Source organism: Episyrphus balteatus, chromosome 2 (assembly GCF_945859705.1).
Source record: "Episyrphus balteatus chromosome 2, idEpiBalt1.1, whole genome shotgun sequence".
Classification (NCBI taxonomy): Eukaryota; Metazoa; Arthropoda; class Insecta; order Diptera; family Syrphidae; genus Episyrphus; species Episyrphus balteatus.
Window position 1 is genome coordinate 37,091,964 of NC_079135.1, and position 17,411 is coordinate 37,109,374.

The 17,411-nt window shown below is 29.0% G+C and overlaps 1 protein-coding gene across 5 annotated transcripts in view; it reads right to left on the reverse strand.

The window, feature by feature from the left end:
• LOC129911948 (bumetanide-sensitive sodium-(potassium)-chloride cotransporter) overlaps nucleotides 1-17,411 on the reverse strand; it is a 195,042-nt gene that overhangs the window by 16,603 nt on the left and 161,028 nt on the right. For all 5 annotated transcript variants that reach the window (XM_055989981.1, XM_055989979.1, XM_055989983.1 and 2 more), the window contains 12 exons: nucleotides 12,805-13,063; nucleotides 12,436-12,689; nucleotides 12,252-12,366; nucleotides 12,044-12,183; nucleotides 7,871-8,036; nucleotides 7,627-7,769; nucleotides 4,101-4,210; nucleotides 3,857-3,992; nucleotides 3,542-3,784; nucleotides 1,164-1,403; nucleotides 980-1,090; nucleotides 645-864 (listed from right to left, as the gene is read on the reverse strand). In XM_055989981.1, coding sequence (XP_055845956.1) covers nucleotides 645-864; nucleotides 980-1,090; nucleotides 1,164-1,403; nucleotides 3,542-3,784; nucleotides 3,857-3,992; nucleotides 4,101-4,210; nucleotides 7,627-7,769; nucleotides 7,871-8,036; nucleotides 12,044-12,183; nucleotides 12,252-12,366; nucleotides 12,436-12,689; nucleotides 12,805-13,063 — 2,137 coding nt within the window. The remainder of the gene's footprint in view (nucleotides 1-644; nucleotides 865-979; nucleotides 1,091-1,163; nucleotides 1,404-3,541; nucleotides 3,785-3,856; nucleotides 3,993-4,100; nucleotides 4,211-7,626; nucleotides 7,770-7,870; nucleotides 8,037-12,043; nucleotides 12,184-12,251; nucleotides 12,367-12,435; nucleotides 12,690-12,804; nucleotides 13,064-17,411) is intronic.

Sequence of the window (17,411 nt, forward strand, 5' to 3'; positions counted from 1 at the left end):
AATAATTTGCTATGGTTGTGAAATCAATTTTTTCTCGTTAATAAAGTAAAAGCAATCTTGCAGAACAAAAATTTCAAATTTAATGTCATTTGCTGAGTTTCCAAGCATAAATTCAGTTTATGCAAAGAATTTTTTGAAGAGAAAAACTTTTACAAAACTTCCTCTTTTGTTGGGTTTGTGGCTAAAGATTATGCGAAAAATGAGTCTGCTTTGGTAATTTCCATTTATACCACTGCAAATGAAAGAATGAAATTTGTTTGGTGCCAACTTCCGGTATTCATATTTAATTCACTTTTACTTCGTTTGACTGTCAGAAAATGCACAAAACTTTTTCCATTCAAACAACAAACAGAAATACCTTTTAAGTAAATTTTCAGTACATAATATTTTTCGTGGAATTAACTTTTATAGAGTGCACCTATGCACCGCAGATCATTTCCGCACAGTCAGGTAGGTATTCAGAGCTTAGAAGTTGAGAGCTTTGTCAATAAACCAAGAATTGGAGCTATTAATTGAGTTCTTCTTTATTCAAATTTTTCAGGAATATTGAACACATCAGGTAATGGAAATTGTTTACAAAGAAGCCACATACACACACAAACACACACTAAACTTATAACCTTTTTCAATAGCAAAAAACTTACCTTGTGAAACATTTCTACTCAACGAATCCATACTACCGCCAAGTCCATTATGAGCACTCTTATCGACCGCATTCAAATCAGTTGAACTTTCATTGGGTTGCAAAGTTCGCGGTACTTCCATAATGTTACGCTGTGTATTACTCTCATCTCCAAGAATTTGCGAACAATCCAAACCATTTGAAACGCGAAGTATTGCAACCGATAAATACATATCAAGTGCCTGCAATCAAATAAAATTGAATAAAGAATAATCTCTGTCTCTCTCTCTTTCAATTTTTGTGAAATGATTTCTAATTATCGCCTCTAAACATAGAACGACTATAGGGCTAACTTACTTTGTGCATTATGTTGAAGTATAAATTCAAATCCTTTCGTTCGCATGTCTGCCAATCGGTTTTATAGCCCAGCAACAAGATATTTGGCTTTAGTTTTCCAATTCCGGATGCCTGAGTGTGTGTGTTTTCAATCAGAAAATGTAAAATTATGTGATTTGGAAATGATGAATGTGCTAGAATGTACCTGCATTAAAGCCTTGGAGCCAGCTTCAAAATCCTCTCCATCGACAAGGGAATAAAAACCCTTGACACGATGTTTACGAAACCATGAGCTGGCGCGTTCCTGCAAATAGTTTCGATATCTCTGGGAGCTTGAACCGCGCAAAACGTGACCACAAACTAATAGTGATAGGTTTTTTGTCAGCATGTAGGCAAAGTCTACGAGTACTGGACGTGTATTTGGCAGACCGGAAAGTACCAAAATCTATAAGGAAATTAATGTTTTTATTAAATTAAAGATTTTTCAGATTCATTAAAAAGCGCAATTTTGGTGGTTAATGCATATTTGAAAACTAAAATGGCATAGTGCAAATGCAAAAAAGAGTTCAAAAATGAGTAATTATAGAAAAATTGTTTTCTTGTTAACCACAACAAACGAATACTTTTATTTTTTATATATCCTCAGAAATCATTTGTATTTGTTAACCGTGTAAAACTTTATTTAGGGTGGTATTGTACAGAGTTACCAATAAAACATGGCTTAAATTAAAAAAATATTAAATATATAAAGTAAAATTGACGGTTTAAGGACCATCCGTCAAACATAAAATCTTTAAAATACCTATTATTTATTCTTCTGAATTTTCGTCTTATTTAACTGTTCTAAGGAGGGAAAATTGAAATTTTATTTTTAGAACCAAAATTAACGTTAAATATGAACAATATGGAAAATCTTATTAACTGTAGGTACTTGTCATAGAACCGTTTTCTGGATTTCTGACTTGCTCTTAAATGGCTTACTTAGAAGCGTTTGAGTAGAAATATTAAAATTTTGTAAAATTTTCAAAAAATATTTTTGGGTTTTTTAAGTATTTATTTTTGTACACTTTTTTTTGCTTCTAGATGATTTTATTTTATATCTGTTATTATTGTGTCTTATAATAGTTTTAAACAATTGGCACCTCATAATTTTTTTTTTTTTAATTTTTGAAATTTTTTTTTTAACAAAAATAAACTACCTACAACATGCATGTCAAACTTGAGGCCCACAACGAATAACTTTGCGGCCTTCGACATTTTTGATAGTAGTTTTGAGCTTAAAGCCTGGTACACAGATACGACCTAAATTTTAGTTCCCATACACATTATTTCAGATAAATTTTAGCTCGGCTAAATTTTTTCGACAGTTTGTTTGGGAGCTAAAAGTTATTATGAGTTAATACGATCTCGTGAATTAGGAAGCGAATGTTCTGATTTAACCCAACGGTAAGTTAAATCATGAATGCCCTATGTATGGCATTCTTTGTATTTTTTTTTTTTTTTATAAAAATAGAAAAATGTCGAATGATATGGAAATGGAGGCATGAGATTTTTGTTCCAAATTTCTATAAAGTGGATATGATCGAATTTTATAAGTCTTTTTCGGTCAGATTTAGGACAATTTTAAATTGCTATAAAATCTTTTGCAAATTTCACACAACCTTCGGATGCGAGCAGATATTTTTATTATTAAGAAAAATTAGATCCAGCCTAACTTACGCCTTGTTCTGGTGAAAAAAAAATGGTAGTAATAAAGAGATTCTAGGTATCAGGAAGAAAGCATTAATGTTACAATTCTTCTTATTTTTATAAATCTGTTTTATAAAAATTCTAGTTTTACTTTTTTTGCGGCCCAGTAGTTCCACAGTAGTAATGTTCCACTGACTTTAAATGTTAATACATTTTTGTTAAAGAAAATACGGGTTGACGAATTTCAAATTTGATACGGATGATTTTTTATGGAACTCTGAAAATTTTGTTTTTATTTGTTTTTATATTTAGCTTAGAACGAATACCTACCTCCGATATATGTAACGTTTTCAAATAATGCATTTTCCTTGAAACGGCTATAGCGATTTGAATAAGAAAAATTTTATAGGTACAATAATAATCATGCTTTCTGTTGATGATTTTTTTTTTTTGAAAATCATTAATAACGGTTTTTTTTTGTAAACATTTTTTTATTTTCAATAAAAATCAAAAGCAAAGATTAAATTTTTCGGTTTTTCAAAAAAAATCTAAATTTTTTTGAATTTTTCGAAACATCAATAAATATGTAGGTCTGTATTTCGAAAACGGGACACTAACAGTAAGAAAATATCAACGCGGCATCAAAAAACGCTTACTATGCGATATGCTTTTAAATAGCTCAAGAATTTCAATTAATTTAAAAATTAATTCACTTTGACTCCCGACTTTCTTCTTATTACTTTAAAAAAAATGCATTAAAAATCTGCAGTGAAATGATAGAGTTGTCAAGTACAAGTTAAGTACCTATCAATATATTCGTTATTTCACCCTAATATTATAAGCTTTATAATGAATAAAAAGAATGTTCAATTAAACAAAAAAACAAAAACTCACCTGTGGCCTGTAGTTTTTGACATGTTCTTCGACATTGTTTAGCTGCTGCACCGATATAAGAGCATTTTTATAAGTTTGAGCTTGAGTTGTTGAACCCCAATTAACGTCCGGTTTTCGATACGATACGATTAAGTACAATGCAAGTACAGCAACAAATGTTATAAGTGCAGTCCACCAAGATATCAGGAACATAACAGCAACACACAAGACTGCACCAATCAAACTTAGCCACATGTTGTAATACTAAAAGTGGTGAAAAAAATAAGATAAGTTTTTTTTGAGGTATCTATGTATTACATATATACGAAAAATTACCTTGAAAGTTGGTCTCCATCCGACGGGTTGTGCCAAACTTGCATGGAATGTACTAAAATTAATTAACATATAAGCAGCAAGGAAAAAATTCGAAATCAAGGGAGCTATCAAATTAAGTTCGCCAATCAAGATGAATCTGTAAATATTTAAGTATAAAGTATGTGAAGAAAAGTAAACAAAAACCAAAACAAATAACATATTTATTTCACCCTTCGGCCGGCTGCCGGTAGCGGCGTTAACTTACCCAATGGCGATAAAAAAAGTTAGAACGTAACCACGAACTGGTTCGTTATTTTTGCCAAATCCTTTTGCAAACCAAACAATTTTTGGATAAAGTTCGTCCTTACAAAGAGCCTAATGTTATAGTGTGTTGGTAGCACAGTAACATAAGAGAAACAGTGGAAGAGAAGAAGAAAGAAAGATATAAATATAAATTAAATATGTTATTGGATGAGTTCATGAGTTGAATGCATTAACTTTTATTCGAAGCAAGAAAAGGGATTTTTATTGATTGTTTTGACAATTTGACTAAATAGCTTAATTTGTTCCTTTTATATTTCTATTTTTGTTTCTATTCATTTTGGTTTAGAACTTCTATTAAAATAGAATTGGTGACTTTTGGCTAAGTTAGATTTTATCACCCATTTAATTTTATATCATATCATAAAATGTAATGATCCTTTTGTGTAATAAAGGGAAATAAAGGCTGGTTTTTTTCATGACTCTTGAATCAATTAATTTCTAAAAAATAATTTTTAATTTTTTGCTAGGAAGAATTTTAAGTATTCAAATTTCATACAAAATATTTTGGGATAATAGTGGAGTAACTAAAGCTCAAAAATTGGAAATATTAGGGAACCCGGCCGAACAGCTTAGATTTTGATGATCTTTTTTTCAAACTTCGGTAATTAAAAATACTTTAAAGTCTATAGATTAAAAATTGCCGGTGTTGCCGTTTTGATTTTTTAAATTTAATTGAAGATTTTTGTGAACAAAAACAAATTTTTTTCAAAAATTTTACTTAAATTTCATAAATTAATTGATGCCAAAAGATTGCCTAGGAAGTTCAAGGAAAAAAAATATATGGGAGTGAGGGACAATCTTCCATAGTTCAAGCGATAGATGCAATTTTCTTATTAATTGACTTCAAACACAAAAAAAAATATTTGAACACAACGGCAATACCTACAATATTCAAATAAACATTTTTTAAAAGCTAGAAGCTTAGTCATAAATGTAAAATTAAAATTAAGTTAATTGAATGAACGGCTTTTGAAAGAATGGTAATTGAACTCAGATTTTTGAAAAAAAAAATTATTGAAAAAATTTTAACATGTCGTTTTTTAAACTTGGTCGTAATATAAAATGCATTTATTTTCAAAAATAACTTATTTTTTTTTTAAAGTTCAACATCTAAACATAAAATTATTTTTTATTCATTTAATAACCCTTACTGTTGAAAGTTAAATAGCAAAAATTTAAAGGTAATATTTACCACAGTCTTTGAGAAAATTAATTATTCCAATGCAAACATTCAGTTTTAATAAAAAAAAAACCATTGAAATTGAAGTAATTTTTCATTTTTTTTTTCAAAAGTGTGATATATTTTACCTTTTTTGCTTCGAAATTCAACTGATAATATTTATGGCCAAAAATTTTTTTTAAATAAATTCATATTTTATTAGAAAAAGTTTGGAAAAAAGTCATTTTAAATTTTTCTAATTTTTTCAAAAAGTCTCGATTAAATTTAGTGGATTTAAATTTAAGAGATATGAATGAGCTTCTGGCTTTTTTAAAATGTATTTTAAAATATTGTAGGTGTTGCCGTTGTTTTCAAAATATTTTTTTTTGTGTTTGAGGTCAGAATGTTAGAAAATTGCATTTATCGCTTAAACGATGGAAGATTGTCCCTTACTGCCTTTTATATATTTTCCTTAAATTATTTTTTGTTTAATTAATTGTTTTATTAAATTTAAGCAAAAAAATGGTTTTGTTAAAAAAAAATTAATTTTAATTTAAAAAAAACAATACGGCAACACCGGAAATTTTTAATCTATAGACTTTAAAGTATTTTTAATTACCTACGTTTGAAAAAAAAAATCGTCAAAATCAAAGCTGTTCGGCCGGGTTCCCTAATAATTTGCTTTAGTTACTCTACTATAATTCTTAAAATATTTTTATATACCTAGTCGTATTATACAAAAAAAATATATTTCTACAAAATCGTCTTCAATTTTTAGGCCCATTTGCTGAAACGAGTCTTAAATATTTATGTAAAACATAAACCCTTAAGTTCTTCATAGCGGCTTGCAAGAACTTCAAATTGTGTCATAAATTCCTCTAAGTTTAACATAACTTAGGGGGAAGAAATAGTAGAACTTAAGGATTTTATGTTACTTTTAAGCATTATTAATTAAGAAAAAAAGAAGTAATATTCCTTAAAAAATGATCTTGGTTGCAAAATAAAGAGCAATTTATTTGTCTAATAATAATTAACTTATTTTCATACCCCCTTATCATCAGAAAATGGTTTAATTTCCCGCACAAAATTTTTAACCACTGTTCATCATTTTTTTTTTTTCATATTTTCAAAACATATTTTGACGCACAAACACATTTACAGATCAAATACATTCACATGAACACATTTTTTAGAATCAGATTTATCACATATTTTTGGTCACTTTCTCTATTTTAGGCGTTTTTCTTGCAATAAAATTCCACAAATGTTAAAATATAAAAAAAAAAATGTATTCTAACTGCTAAATTGCTCAAAAACTGATTTAATTAATTGACATTTATTTCGATGTGACAATTAAATTTGAAGTTCTCAGCTATTTATATCATGAAAGTATATCATTGCTAGGATCAACCTAAATATTTTTTAGAAACGTAGAATAAACTAAGTAGAACTAAAGAACTATGTTCGACCTAGCTAAGATTAGAATTTATGACTAGTATGAGCAAATGGGCCTTAGGCCCATTTGCTGAAACGAGTCTTAAATATTTATGTGAAACATAAACCCTTAAGTTCTTCATAGCGGTTTGCAAGAACTTCAAATTGTGTCATAAATTCCTCTAAGTTTAACATAACTTAGGGGGAAGAAATAGTAGAACTTAAGGATTTTATGTTACTTTTAAGCATTATTAATTAAGAAAAAAAGAAGTAATATTCCTTAAAAAATGATCTTGGTTGCAAAATAAAGAGCAATCTATTAGTCTAATAATAATTAACTTATTTTCATACCCCCTTATCATCAGAAAATGGTTTAATTTCCCGCACAAAATTTTTAACCACTTTTCATCATTTTTTTTCATATTTTCAAAACATATTTTGACACACAAACACATTTACAGATCAAATACATTCACATGAACACATTTTTTAGAATCGGATTTATCACATATTTTTGGTCACTTTCTCTATTTTAGGCTTTTTTCTTGCAATAAAATTCCACAAATGTTAAAATATAAAAAAAAAATGTATTCTAACTGCTAAATTGCTCAAAAACTGATTTAATTAATTGACATTTATTTCGATGTGACAATTAAATTTGAAGTTCTCAGCTATTTATATCATGAAAGTATATCATTGCTAGGATCAACCTAAATATTTTTTAGAAACGTAGAATAAACTAAGTAGAACTAAAGAACTATGTTCGACCTAGCTAAGATTAGAATTTATGACTAGTATGAGCAAATGGGCCTTAATGATTTTATTATGACATACATAAATACTTTGATTATATAAAATATAAAATAAAACTTACCTGAAATACTTTTGGCGCAGATACCAAACTTGCAAGTGCTGACGATAGTGTTGCCGCAAAGCACCCAGCATAGATTAATGGCCCGAAACCAGAAACTAACTCAATTACTTGAAAAGAATTCTCCAGACCGTAGCTGCAATTACCTAAAGGCAATAAAATGAGTAAGAAATTTCAGAAATTCACAGAATTTCATTTCAAAATGAAGAAACAAAAATACCAGAAACTAAACTACTACGCTCTTTACCTGGTATACAGTCCAAAAAAGCATAGGAACCATTAACGGTATCGGTGACATTGCCAGTAGCGTCACGTGCAACAGTCGCTCCAACCATTAAAACCATTACCAAGTATGTTGCTGTTGTAATAATTATGGCTAGAATGGTGCCTTTAGGAATCGATTTTTGTGGATCCTTAAAAGAGGAAAAACAAATAAAAAAATGTGTTGTAAGTATATTTGTTGTTTGGTATATAAACATTAATGATGATAGGTAATTTTATATCCTGTTTCTGTATTGTGTATCTTATTCGCAAAAATTGCTTTGTTCGTATTGTGTGATATAACAACTGTTTTGATGTTCTATCTCACTGACTTTAAGTTTAGTAAAAATAAACGGACTATGGATCTGCTTGTGGACAAAATAAATTTAAGAGGAATAGGTATAAATAATTATCAAAGCTTAGTTACCTCAGTTACAAAGAACTGCAATAATAACAGATTTTAGTTCCTTCCCAAAAATAAAACACCCTTTCGAATGAAAATGTCTTTTGATTTTTATAGACTTTCTATCCTTAATATTTTATTTTAACCAAATTTCGTTGCATTACCATATTTTGTGTAGATTTTGTAATAGATTTTTTGTCAATTTATCAACATAAATGATCATTCGCTCTGAAAAAAAAAACACCCTTTCACTCAAGATTATCGATGGACTCATGTATTTGATTCATGATTTCAACTTCTAAAGTTTATTCTGAGAATAAAATATTAATTCAACAAGAGAATAAAAATAACAAACATGCAATTCAACAAGCTCTCTGTAATACCTTAGAGCAAAATTTCAATAAGGAATATTTTACAGAGGTGATTGCTTTCTTGCCAGGCATATCACTTTTAGTTCAGAGGAAACAGGTCCAAATGTTGTAATGAGAGAAGCTGATATTGTTTCCTGGAAAAAAGAGCAATATTTGTATTTGGAATAAGTGAAATGCCTCAAGTCATAAAATGAGACAAATCAAATACTCGTAAGTCTGTAGGCATTTATATTGCAATGTTATTCTTTTATTATACATTTCGCGTTTAAGGTAAGGTACATACAAAAATACACTAACATTTATTTGTTTTCTTTCTTCCTGCGTTTTCAAAGCCATGAATATCAAATTTCGTCATTGAAATTGACTGTATAAGTAATAGTCAAGATCAAAAATGTTGACTTTACTGGAAAGTTAGGCAAGAAAATTTTCCCTAAAAATTTAGGAAAGTTTTTTTTGTCAACATGACAGCAGATTGTTTTTAATTAAAGAATTAATTTAGCAAAATTAAATTTATTTGTGTGAAAAACAACTAAAAAGTGCATTATCGGTTATAATTAATTTTATTTATTCATTACAGTTAAGTGAAATTTGGTGTCTTAGCCATGCGACCGGTACAATTCTTAAATAAATTTCGAAATTTGACAATAGCATTACTTCCAAACTAATTTAGTCAATTTACTCAAATTTCCGTTCAGAAAATGACGTTGTCTAAATATCTAGTCCCTAATATTTCCTGAAAGTGCCCAATATATGTAATATTCAAAATTGACAGATTGTTTTATAAACTGTCACAAATAGCCTAGGGATATTTTTAAAACCACAAGTTGAGCAACTTTGGGTTTGGAACTAGGGAGCTAAGAAAAAAATTGTTGAATAAAACGAATTTTCAACTTTTGATTTAAATCTTCGAGTTGGAGTTGACTCTCAAGCTTGCCAACTTCAGATATTTCTAAAAGTTGAGTAATAGTGAATAAAATGGCCCTTAGGGCACTCAAAATTGAAAACAACTCGTGCATTTTTATTTTCAACTTGAGAACTCGGTTTTATTCACTTAAAATTGATGTTTTTAGCTTTCAGTTTTCAAATGTAAAGTTTATCAACTTTCGAAAATATTAGAAGTTTTGTGCTTTAAACTTTAAAGGAAGCCAAAACAACATTTTGCGATGCCCAAAAAAAAAAAAAACATTTTCTTCGGGGTTTCTTTTCGTGCTCTAGGAAAATTTACTTTCTTCAATGTAAATGAGTTCCAAGTTTCCGATCAGATTTCATTGGTTTGATGTAAAAACATGTGCATTAGGGTGGGTCAAAAAAATCGAAATTCTTTTTTTTGATTTGGTAGGTACTCCGAAAAATCGATTGCTAGACACCTCTAGAATATACACACCAAGTATGAGCTCTTTATATTAATGGGAAGGTCCTCCGCTTTGCAATTTTCCATTTTTACATCAAACTTCTACTAAAAAAAAATAATTTTATTATTAATTGACTTTTTACCAAATTTCTTTTCATATTCTTGTAGGAAATTGAACGCTCTACAAAAAAGGCCTTGTACACTTTTTTCGTTTATCTAACAGTTGAATAGATATTTGGGGTCCAAAAATCGAGAAAATATTTAAAAATTCGTTTTTTGTTCTTAATTTTGTAACAAATTGAAAAATTATAATAATCAAACGCGCAAGACATATTCTTGTTGGAAATTGATTGCTCCACAAAAAAGGTCTTGATAACTTTTTTCATTAATCTAACCATTCTAAAGATATTCGAGGTCAAAGTTAAAAAAAATTATAAAAACATTTTATATTTTTAAAAATTTTCCAGTTCACTGAAAATTCATTATTTTCAATTTAGCAAGATATATTCTTGTAGGGGCTTAAACGTTCTACAAAAAATTCCTTGGCATCAAATTGATTGCTTTAACCGTTTAGAAGGTATTCGTATCCAAATCGCAATGCATACGGGTCATAAGATATTTTCCAAACGGCAAGTTCGCCAACTTTTGGGAGTTAAGAAAAAAAAATTATTAAATAAAACAAACTGGTTTTTCTTTCTCAGTTTTGATATTTAAATTAAACTCTTTTTAAAACTTTTAAAATGAATTGTTATAGTCTAACTATGTATTTATAAAAATATCAAATGACGAACAATTTGAACTGTACTCAATTTTACCAAAGACAATGAGGGCCATTTGCTGAAACGAAATAACTTAAAAAATTTATGTTGAACAAACACGCTTATGTTTAGATTCAAATGACAAATAAACCGAGTTTTTTTTCTACAAATCAGTAGCTACTCATTTTTTATTTAATTTCGAAAACAAAACAAAAATATGTATATCGAAGATTTTTTTCATTGAATTTTGACGAAAAACTAAAAATAATAATGTAAATAAAATAATTATTGAGATTTCAAGGCAAAAAAATATGCTCTAAGTTGAGCCTTTTTAATTTTGTCAATTTTTTCTCGAAAGAACTGGGGTCGAAGAACGGCATACGTTCGTTTACGTATGGTTGCTATGTGTCCCTATCTTCTTCTACCAATTGAATAGAGAGAACAATAAACAAAACATTAACGTATGATCGTAACCGTGTGCGGTAATTCGACCCCTGTTTTATGGTTATTCTTATAATTATGTGGATACGTTTTAAAAGGTTACTTAATTGACAATTTGATAACGAAGAAAAAATGGCTCCTACAATTTTCCAAAAACAAATTTCTAAAAATTCTTTCGATATACATAAATCTAATGGCACACTTTAACTTGAACTATTTTCGTAATTTCAAAAACTACTTCTAACACTTTTTTTTTTATTTTAATAGTTTAACATTGATAAGCAACAGCGAAAACCTTAAAAGTTATATTGATAAGCAACTTTTACTATGAGAACAAGTACTACAGTAAAAAAATGGGTATTTTAAAAATAGTAGGTGAAAACCAATGGTAGTAAATTTCAGAAGACCATCCATTTAATTAATGTACTCAAGCCCTTGAAAATAATAAAATTGTAGGTTCTTTGACACTTAAAGTCATGAACAACTCTCTGTTCCATTTTTGGACAAAAGATAAATAAAACAATACTTAACTGAAAAGTCCATATTATCACTTCCTTTTTTTTACACAAATCCCTTGATAACTGTTTTAAAAACAGACAGGTAACATTTTAAAAACCTTGTCGAGTCACAAAAATAAACAAAAGCTTATGGACATTGATGGTGCGTTTTTTTTTTTTTTTTTCAAAACCCTCGCGGACATTGGGGCGAGTTGGGATTTATTGTCAACTTTACTTACGAGTACTTCTTTGATACATTTCCACAACTCAACACAATACTCCAAACTTCCATAAAATGTAAAAGGGAAAATTTAATTAAAATCCTCTCATATTATTACCTTCAAGTCTCCAGAGATATTGGCTCCAGCCAAAATACCAGTAGCAGCGGGAAAAAATATTGCAAAAACAGAAAAGAAATCGTGTTGTATATTTTTTTCTTTCCGGTAGTCCGCAAATAAATTCTGTTGAAACAAAGTTGCTGCCGAAAGAAAAAAGGAGAAAAAAAGTTCGTTCACTTCCAATAGAAGATTAAAAAATTTTACTCACAATTATATCCAAGGAACCCCTTTGCTTTCTCCTCATCCGACTTCGGCCCAATAAGAGTACCAATCATGAAATCCGCAATAGCAATCAACAGGATTATCAGAAGTCCTATTTGTGCCTAAATACATCGATATACACATCAATATCTGCAATTTATCATGAAACACAACCCTCATCCAACACTCACCTTTGCCTCCCATTCCATGCCAACAACGACAATAACTAGAAGAATTAGTATCGTAATACTGCCAACAATCCTTACATCCTGAACTCCTCCATCGACAATTTGTGCCCCAAAGGAGCGCAACAAATCCATCATTGATTCACAGAATCCAACAACGTACATCGCACATGCAACGGCATTAGCTAAGGAAAAAATCAATCCAATCGAGCCACCGAACTCGGGCCCCAAGGAACGTGATATCATGTAGTATGTCCCACCTGTGGGATATACAAAAGATATGGTTAAAGGACGACGACATTCGAACTGATAATGATCTGATTGTAAAACCGCCCCATTGCCGTTGTCGGTTTTGTGGTCTCACTGTCACTTTACCTCCTTTAATTACTCCATTCGTGCTAATGGCAGACATTGACAAAGCTGTAATTGTTGTGACGGCGGTAGTTGTCAGTATTAATAAGAAACCCTCTACAATGCCCGCTTGGCCAACGACCCAACTTAGTCGAAGGAACAGCATTACCCCCCAGATATTTAGAAGGCATCGGATTAAAACACCTTTAATCCAACCGAATTTGAGCATTCCATTCAGGATGGCCGTCTCTGGATCCTGATTTCGGTTTAAACTGTGAGACATCTGGAAAAAAAAATGAAAAAAAAAAGTTCAGAATGTTATAAGTTTATAATACTGATAAAGGATAATCAACCCGAAATCCTTTAAACAGCTTTTGAATTTAATTTGATACATTGCGGTTCACTGGATTTATCGTATTTTATGAATCTTTTGCAGTTTTAAATATTTTTTGTTTTTTATTTTTTAATTAATTATTAAAGGTAAAATAGGCATTTAAAATTGTTACACTAATGAAACTTGGCAAAAAGTTTGCTTTTGGAATAATAATAATTTGGGTGGAAGGGTAATTTTTCGACGACAAGAGGGAGGGGGTGAAGGTCAAAATTATACTGAAAAAAAGTTGTCTGTCTATATGACACATGTTTTGAAGGTATTTTTTGATGCTGAATCTAATGACATAAAAAACAAGGGTGTTTGTTTTTGACTTCAACATGTAAAATATAACCAAAAACATGATAGACTGATAAAATTCGGCATGAAGGTTTTAGATAAAGCAGAGACAAAGGATTCATAAAGTTCTTAAAATTATTTTTGGTGAAAGGGTGTTTGTTGAGGGGTTAAGTTGTGTGTGAGAAAGGTGTCATAAGAGCTGGCACATACATTTCGTTAATATTTTAAACTTGGTGAAAAATTAATGTCTGTTATAAGAGCGAAGAATCAATAGAGTCTACAAAATTATCTTGAGTGAAACGATGTTTTTTTTTAAAGAAATTCGGAATTAGTACCACAAAAACTGGGACAAAATTGTTACACCAGTGAAAATTTTTACAAATGTTTGATTTATAACATATTCCCAAGGGAATTACGAATAAAGTAAATATATAATTTTTTTCATGTGAAAGGGTGTTTTTTTTTATATGTATAGAAAATGTGGGTGTATTGGAAAAAGTAAGTAATAATAGGGTACCCTATTGAAATTCAGCAATTATGTTACTTTTGAGATTAGAAACAATAATCTAAAGTGTCTATAAGTATATCATGGTTAAAAGGGTGTTTTTTTTTTTTTTTGATTGAAAACAAAAATGATGGGCCACCCTAACGAAATTTGGTAATAACGTTGAGTTTGGGATAGAAAGCAAGAATAAACAGTTTTCATGAAAAAAAAATTAGGTGAAAGGGTGTTTTTTTTCGAAGAGACACTAAAATCTGTAATTGGTCCCAATAATTCGTGTAAAACATCTTAAGTATAAACGTTCAATTTGTAATCAAAACCAAAAATAAAATGAATCACTGGCTTTTTGGGACCAATTACAGAGATTTTAGTGTCTTTTCGAAAAAAAAAACACCCTTTCACCTAATTTTTTTTTCATGAAAACTCTTTATTCTTGCTTTCTATCCCAAACTCAACGTTTTTCCCAAATTTATAAAAAATATTTTAACAGAGTTGCCAAATCAGCAATACTATTTTTCTATTTCTATTTTCAAATAATAAAGCAAATTAATTAAGTGAATCGGCTAATGATTTCTCATTAATTTTATGTGCATTCTTAGGAAAGAAATTTCCAGAAATCGGCCGTTTGAGATTTATCTGAAAATTTCAAAACTAGTAGTATTTTTTTTTGGATTTTGGGATCGAAGTTAAAACCACTGAAATTTATATATAAACAATGGGGGATTTTGCAGTGTGCACTGATGTCAGAAAAGTGTGTCCAAGAGGTTTTTTTTTTCTAATAAAAGGAATGTTGAAAGGGTTTTAATTTGATGAATAACAACGCTGATAGAATACACGTCTTGAAACATTGATATGATTTGGTTTAGTGAAATATTTTTCGTAGATCTTTGTAAAATAATATTTTTCATCAAAAGAGCCTAACCAAGTGCACCGCACTGTAATATTGTGAAAGTTTTTTTTACCACGCACTGGGGTGTTAATTAATTTTTGATAATAATTGTATTTTCATTATTTATGTAAGTTTTGACATCACGTCCATAATGTCACCCAAAGGGTTAAGCATAGGGTTACCACTGTACAAGTAAATTTGAAATTTTAATTTAATTTTCTAAACTTTTTGCTAAGGTTAAAAAGTTTTTAGATATATTTTTTTTCTAAAATCAAACGAAGCACTTTTTCTTTTATAGAAATCAATGTTTAAAATTTTTCTGAAGTAATTCTGAAGTATATTTTTTTACTTTAATATAAAAGTAAGCTAAATAAATAAAATTAGTAAAAAGAGAAAAATTTAACAGTTTTTGAAAAATAAGACTTCATCAACTAATAAACATTTAAATAAATAAATAAATAAATAATAGACAGTTTTACAATCTACATTTAAGTTTGGAGATGGTACCTGTGTTAAAATGGTCTTTGGTGCCAATTAAGTGTTATTTGCTTTGACTATGATGTAAACCTCCTTTTATCTGTTTTTGATCCTCTAAAATGTTTGTTTAAGATTGGCAACCCTAGGCGTAGGCTTGTCTGGAGTAAAAATTATATTACACAGTTTATATTTTCAGGTTAACTTGTTATCGCAATATATATAAACTAAGGTTATTCATTGCAGACTATTTAGGTTCAAACAAGGTCGAATTTAACGAATATAAATCTGTGCGTCTCCAGGGGTAAATTTTAATGTGTTGTTTTTATAAAATTTTATCACACCTTTTTTTGTTTTTAATTAAAATAATGCACGACTTTGTTGAACGAGTTTACTTGCTTGGTTTTAATTAATAATTGAAATATACACAACAACAAAAATTAAAGTTCGTAATCAATATTTTCAATGGACTGAAGATAAGAGGCTTTATTTAAGTTCATATCCAAATATTATAATTTATTATTGAAAAAATGCCAGTTATGAACGCATTCAAAATTTCACCATGCATGTGTAGGTATGTGAACATGGTTTTAAAATAAAAAATATAATACAAATCTGTGCATACGTGTCCTTTCAACTAATTAATGGCGTTAAGTTTTGTTCATGTACATTGTACAATTGGGTTGTTTTATTCAAATTATTTTTGTTTCTATAAATTTTTCCGCAATTGGATATATTTCCAAATTGAATTACAAATAAAAATAGAAGCAGAATATTTGGCTATTTTTTAATAAAAGCAGAATATTTGGCTTTTTTTTTATTAGGGATATTTTCAATAAGATTGAATAACTTTAATGAGTCAAAAAGTCAATTAATCCATTAATCTGCACGAAGTAGAACATACAATTTCGATTTACCTATTAATGAATAATTATATTATTAAAGCTATTAAAATTAATAAATACCTAATTGTGTAATGCAAAATATTAAATAAGTACATAAATCCAAAGAGTTTAATATTTAAGTTAACAGGGGAAAACTTGTCAATAGCCAATTAATAATAATTTATTAATTGACTATTGACAATTTATTATTACTATAATTGGTTGACATTATTGTTTTGGCATGATTGAAGACCCAAACGGCAAAACAGAGATGCCTACACTTTTCATGACAATTGCTTTGGCATTTTCTCGCAAGAGGTAGTACCCCTAAAAAAAGTTTTTATTTGATCTTTTACGTGGTGGATGCTGGTAATCGAACCCAGACCTCTGATGTTATAGCTCATACCACTTATTATCACTTCTATAGATCAAGTGAAAGATTCGAACAATAATTATTGTTAGTCAAACAATTTACTTGCTGTTATGTGAAAAAAATAATGTTTTTTGGTAAAAATTCATAAAAGTTTATATTTTTAAATTAATTAAATAAAAAATTTTGTAAAACGTAAAAAAATCATATAAAATTTTTTATTGAAATTACAAAACATCTTTTTAAATGGTTTAAACCTCCAAACCAAAAATGCATGCATTTAATTTCTTCAATGAAAAGAAATTTATAGAAAAAAAATTCAAAATTTCTGGAGCCATTATGGCATTATGGCAGGTACATATGCCATAAAAAGGGTAATTTAAATCGATATTTGAAACAAAATTTCAAGAAATATCAAAAGTTCGTTTTCCAAATATTGAATTTAAAAAAAAATAAACAATAATTTCCCCCTAGTTAATAACTAAAAACCCTTTTGTACTAAGTTTGAAGAAAATCGCTTCAGTGGTTTAGTCTGTAGCTTGAGATAGAGACAGAAATACAGACCAGACACAGGCAGACAAATAGACAGAAAGAATCCCAAACTTACCCCCTAGTTCCTAAATCGCAAGTAAAAATGCTTACTGAGCAATGGAAAAAAACTGTGATACTTAAAAAAAAGTACTCATACACCGTAGTGAATTTTTTTTTTTTTTTAATTATTAGTTTCACTTCTGCCAACGTCTAAGTTTAAAGAACATAGCGATAAACGACATCTTAACTCAACAAATAAAATAGGTACTTAATTTTACATATTTACCAAATCTGATGCGTCCATTTCATTG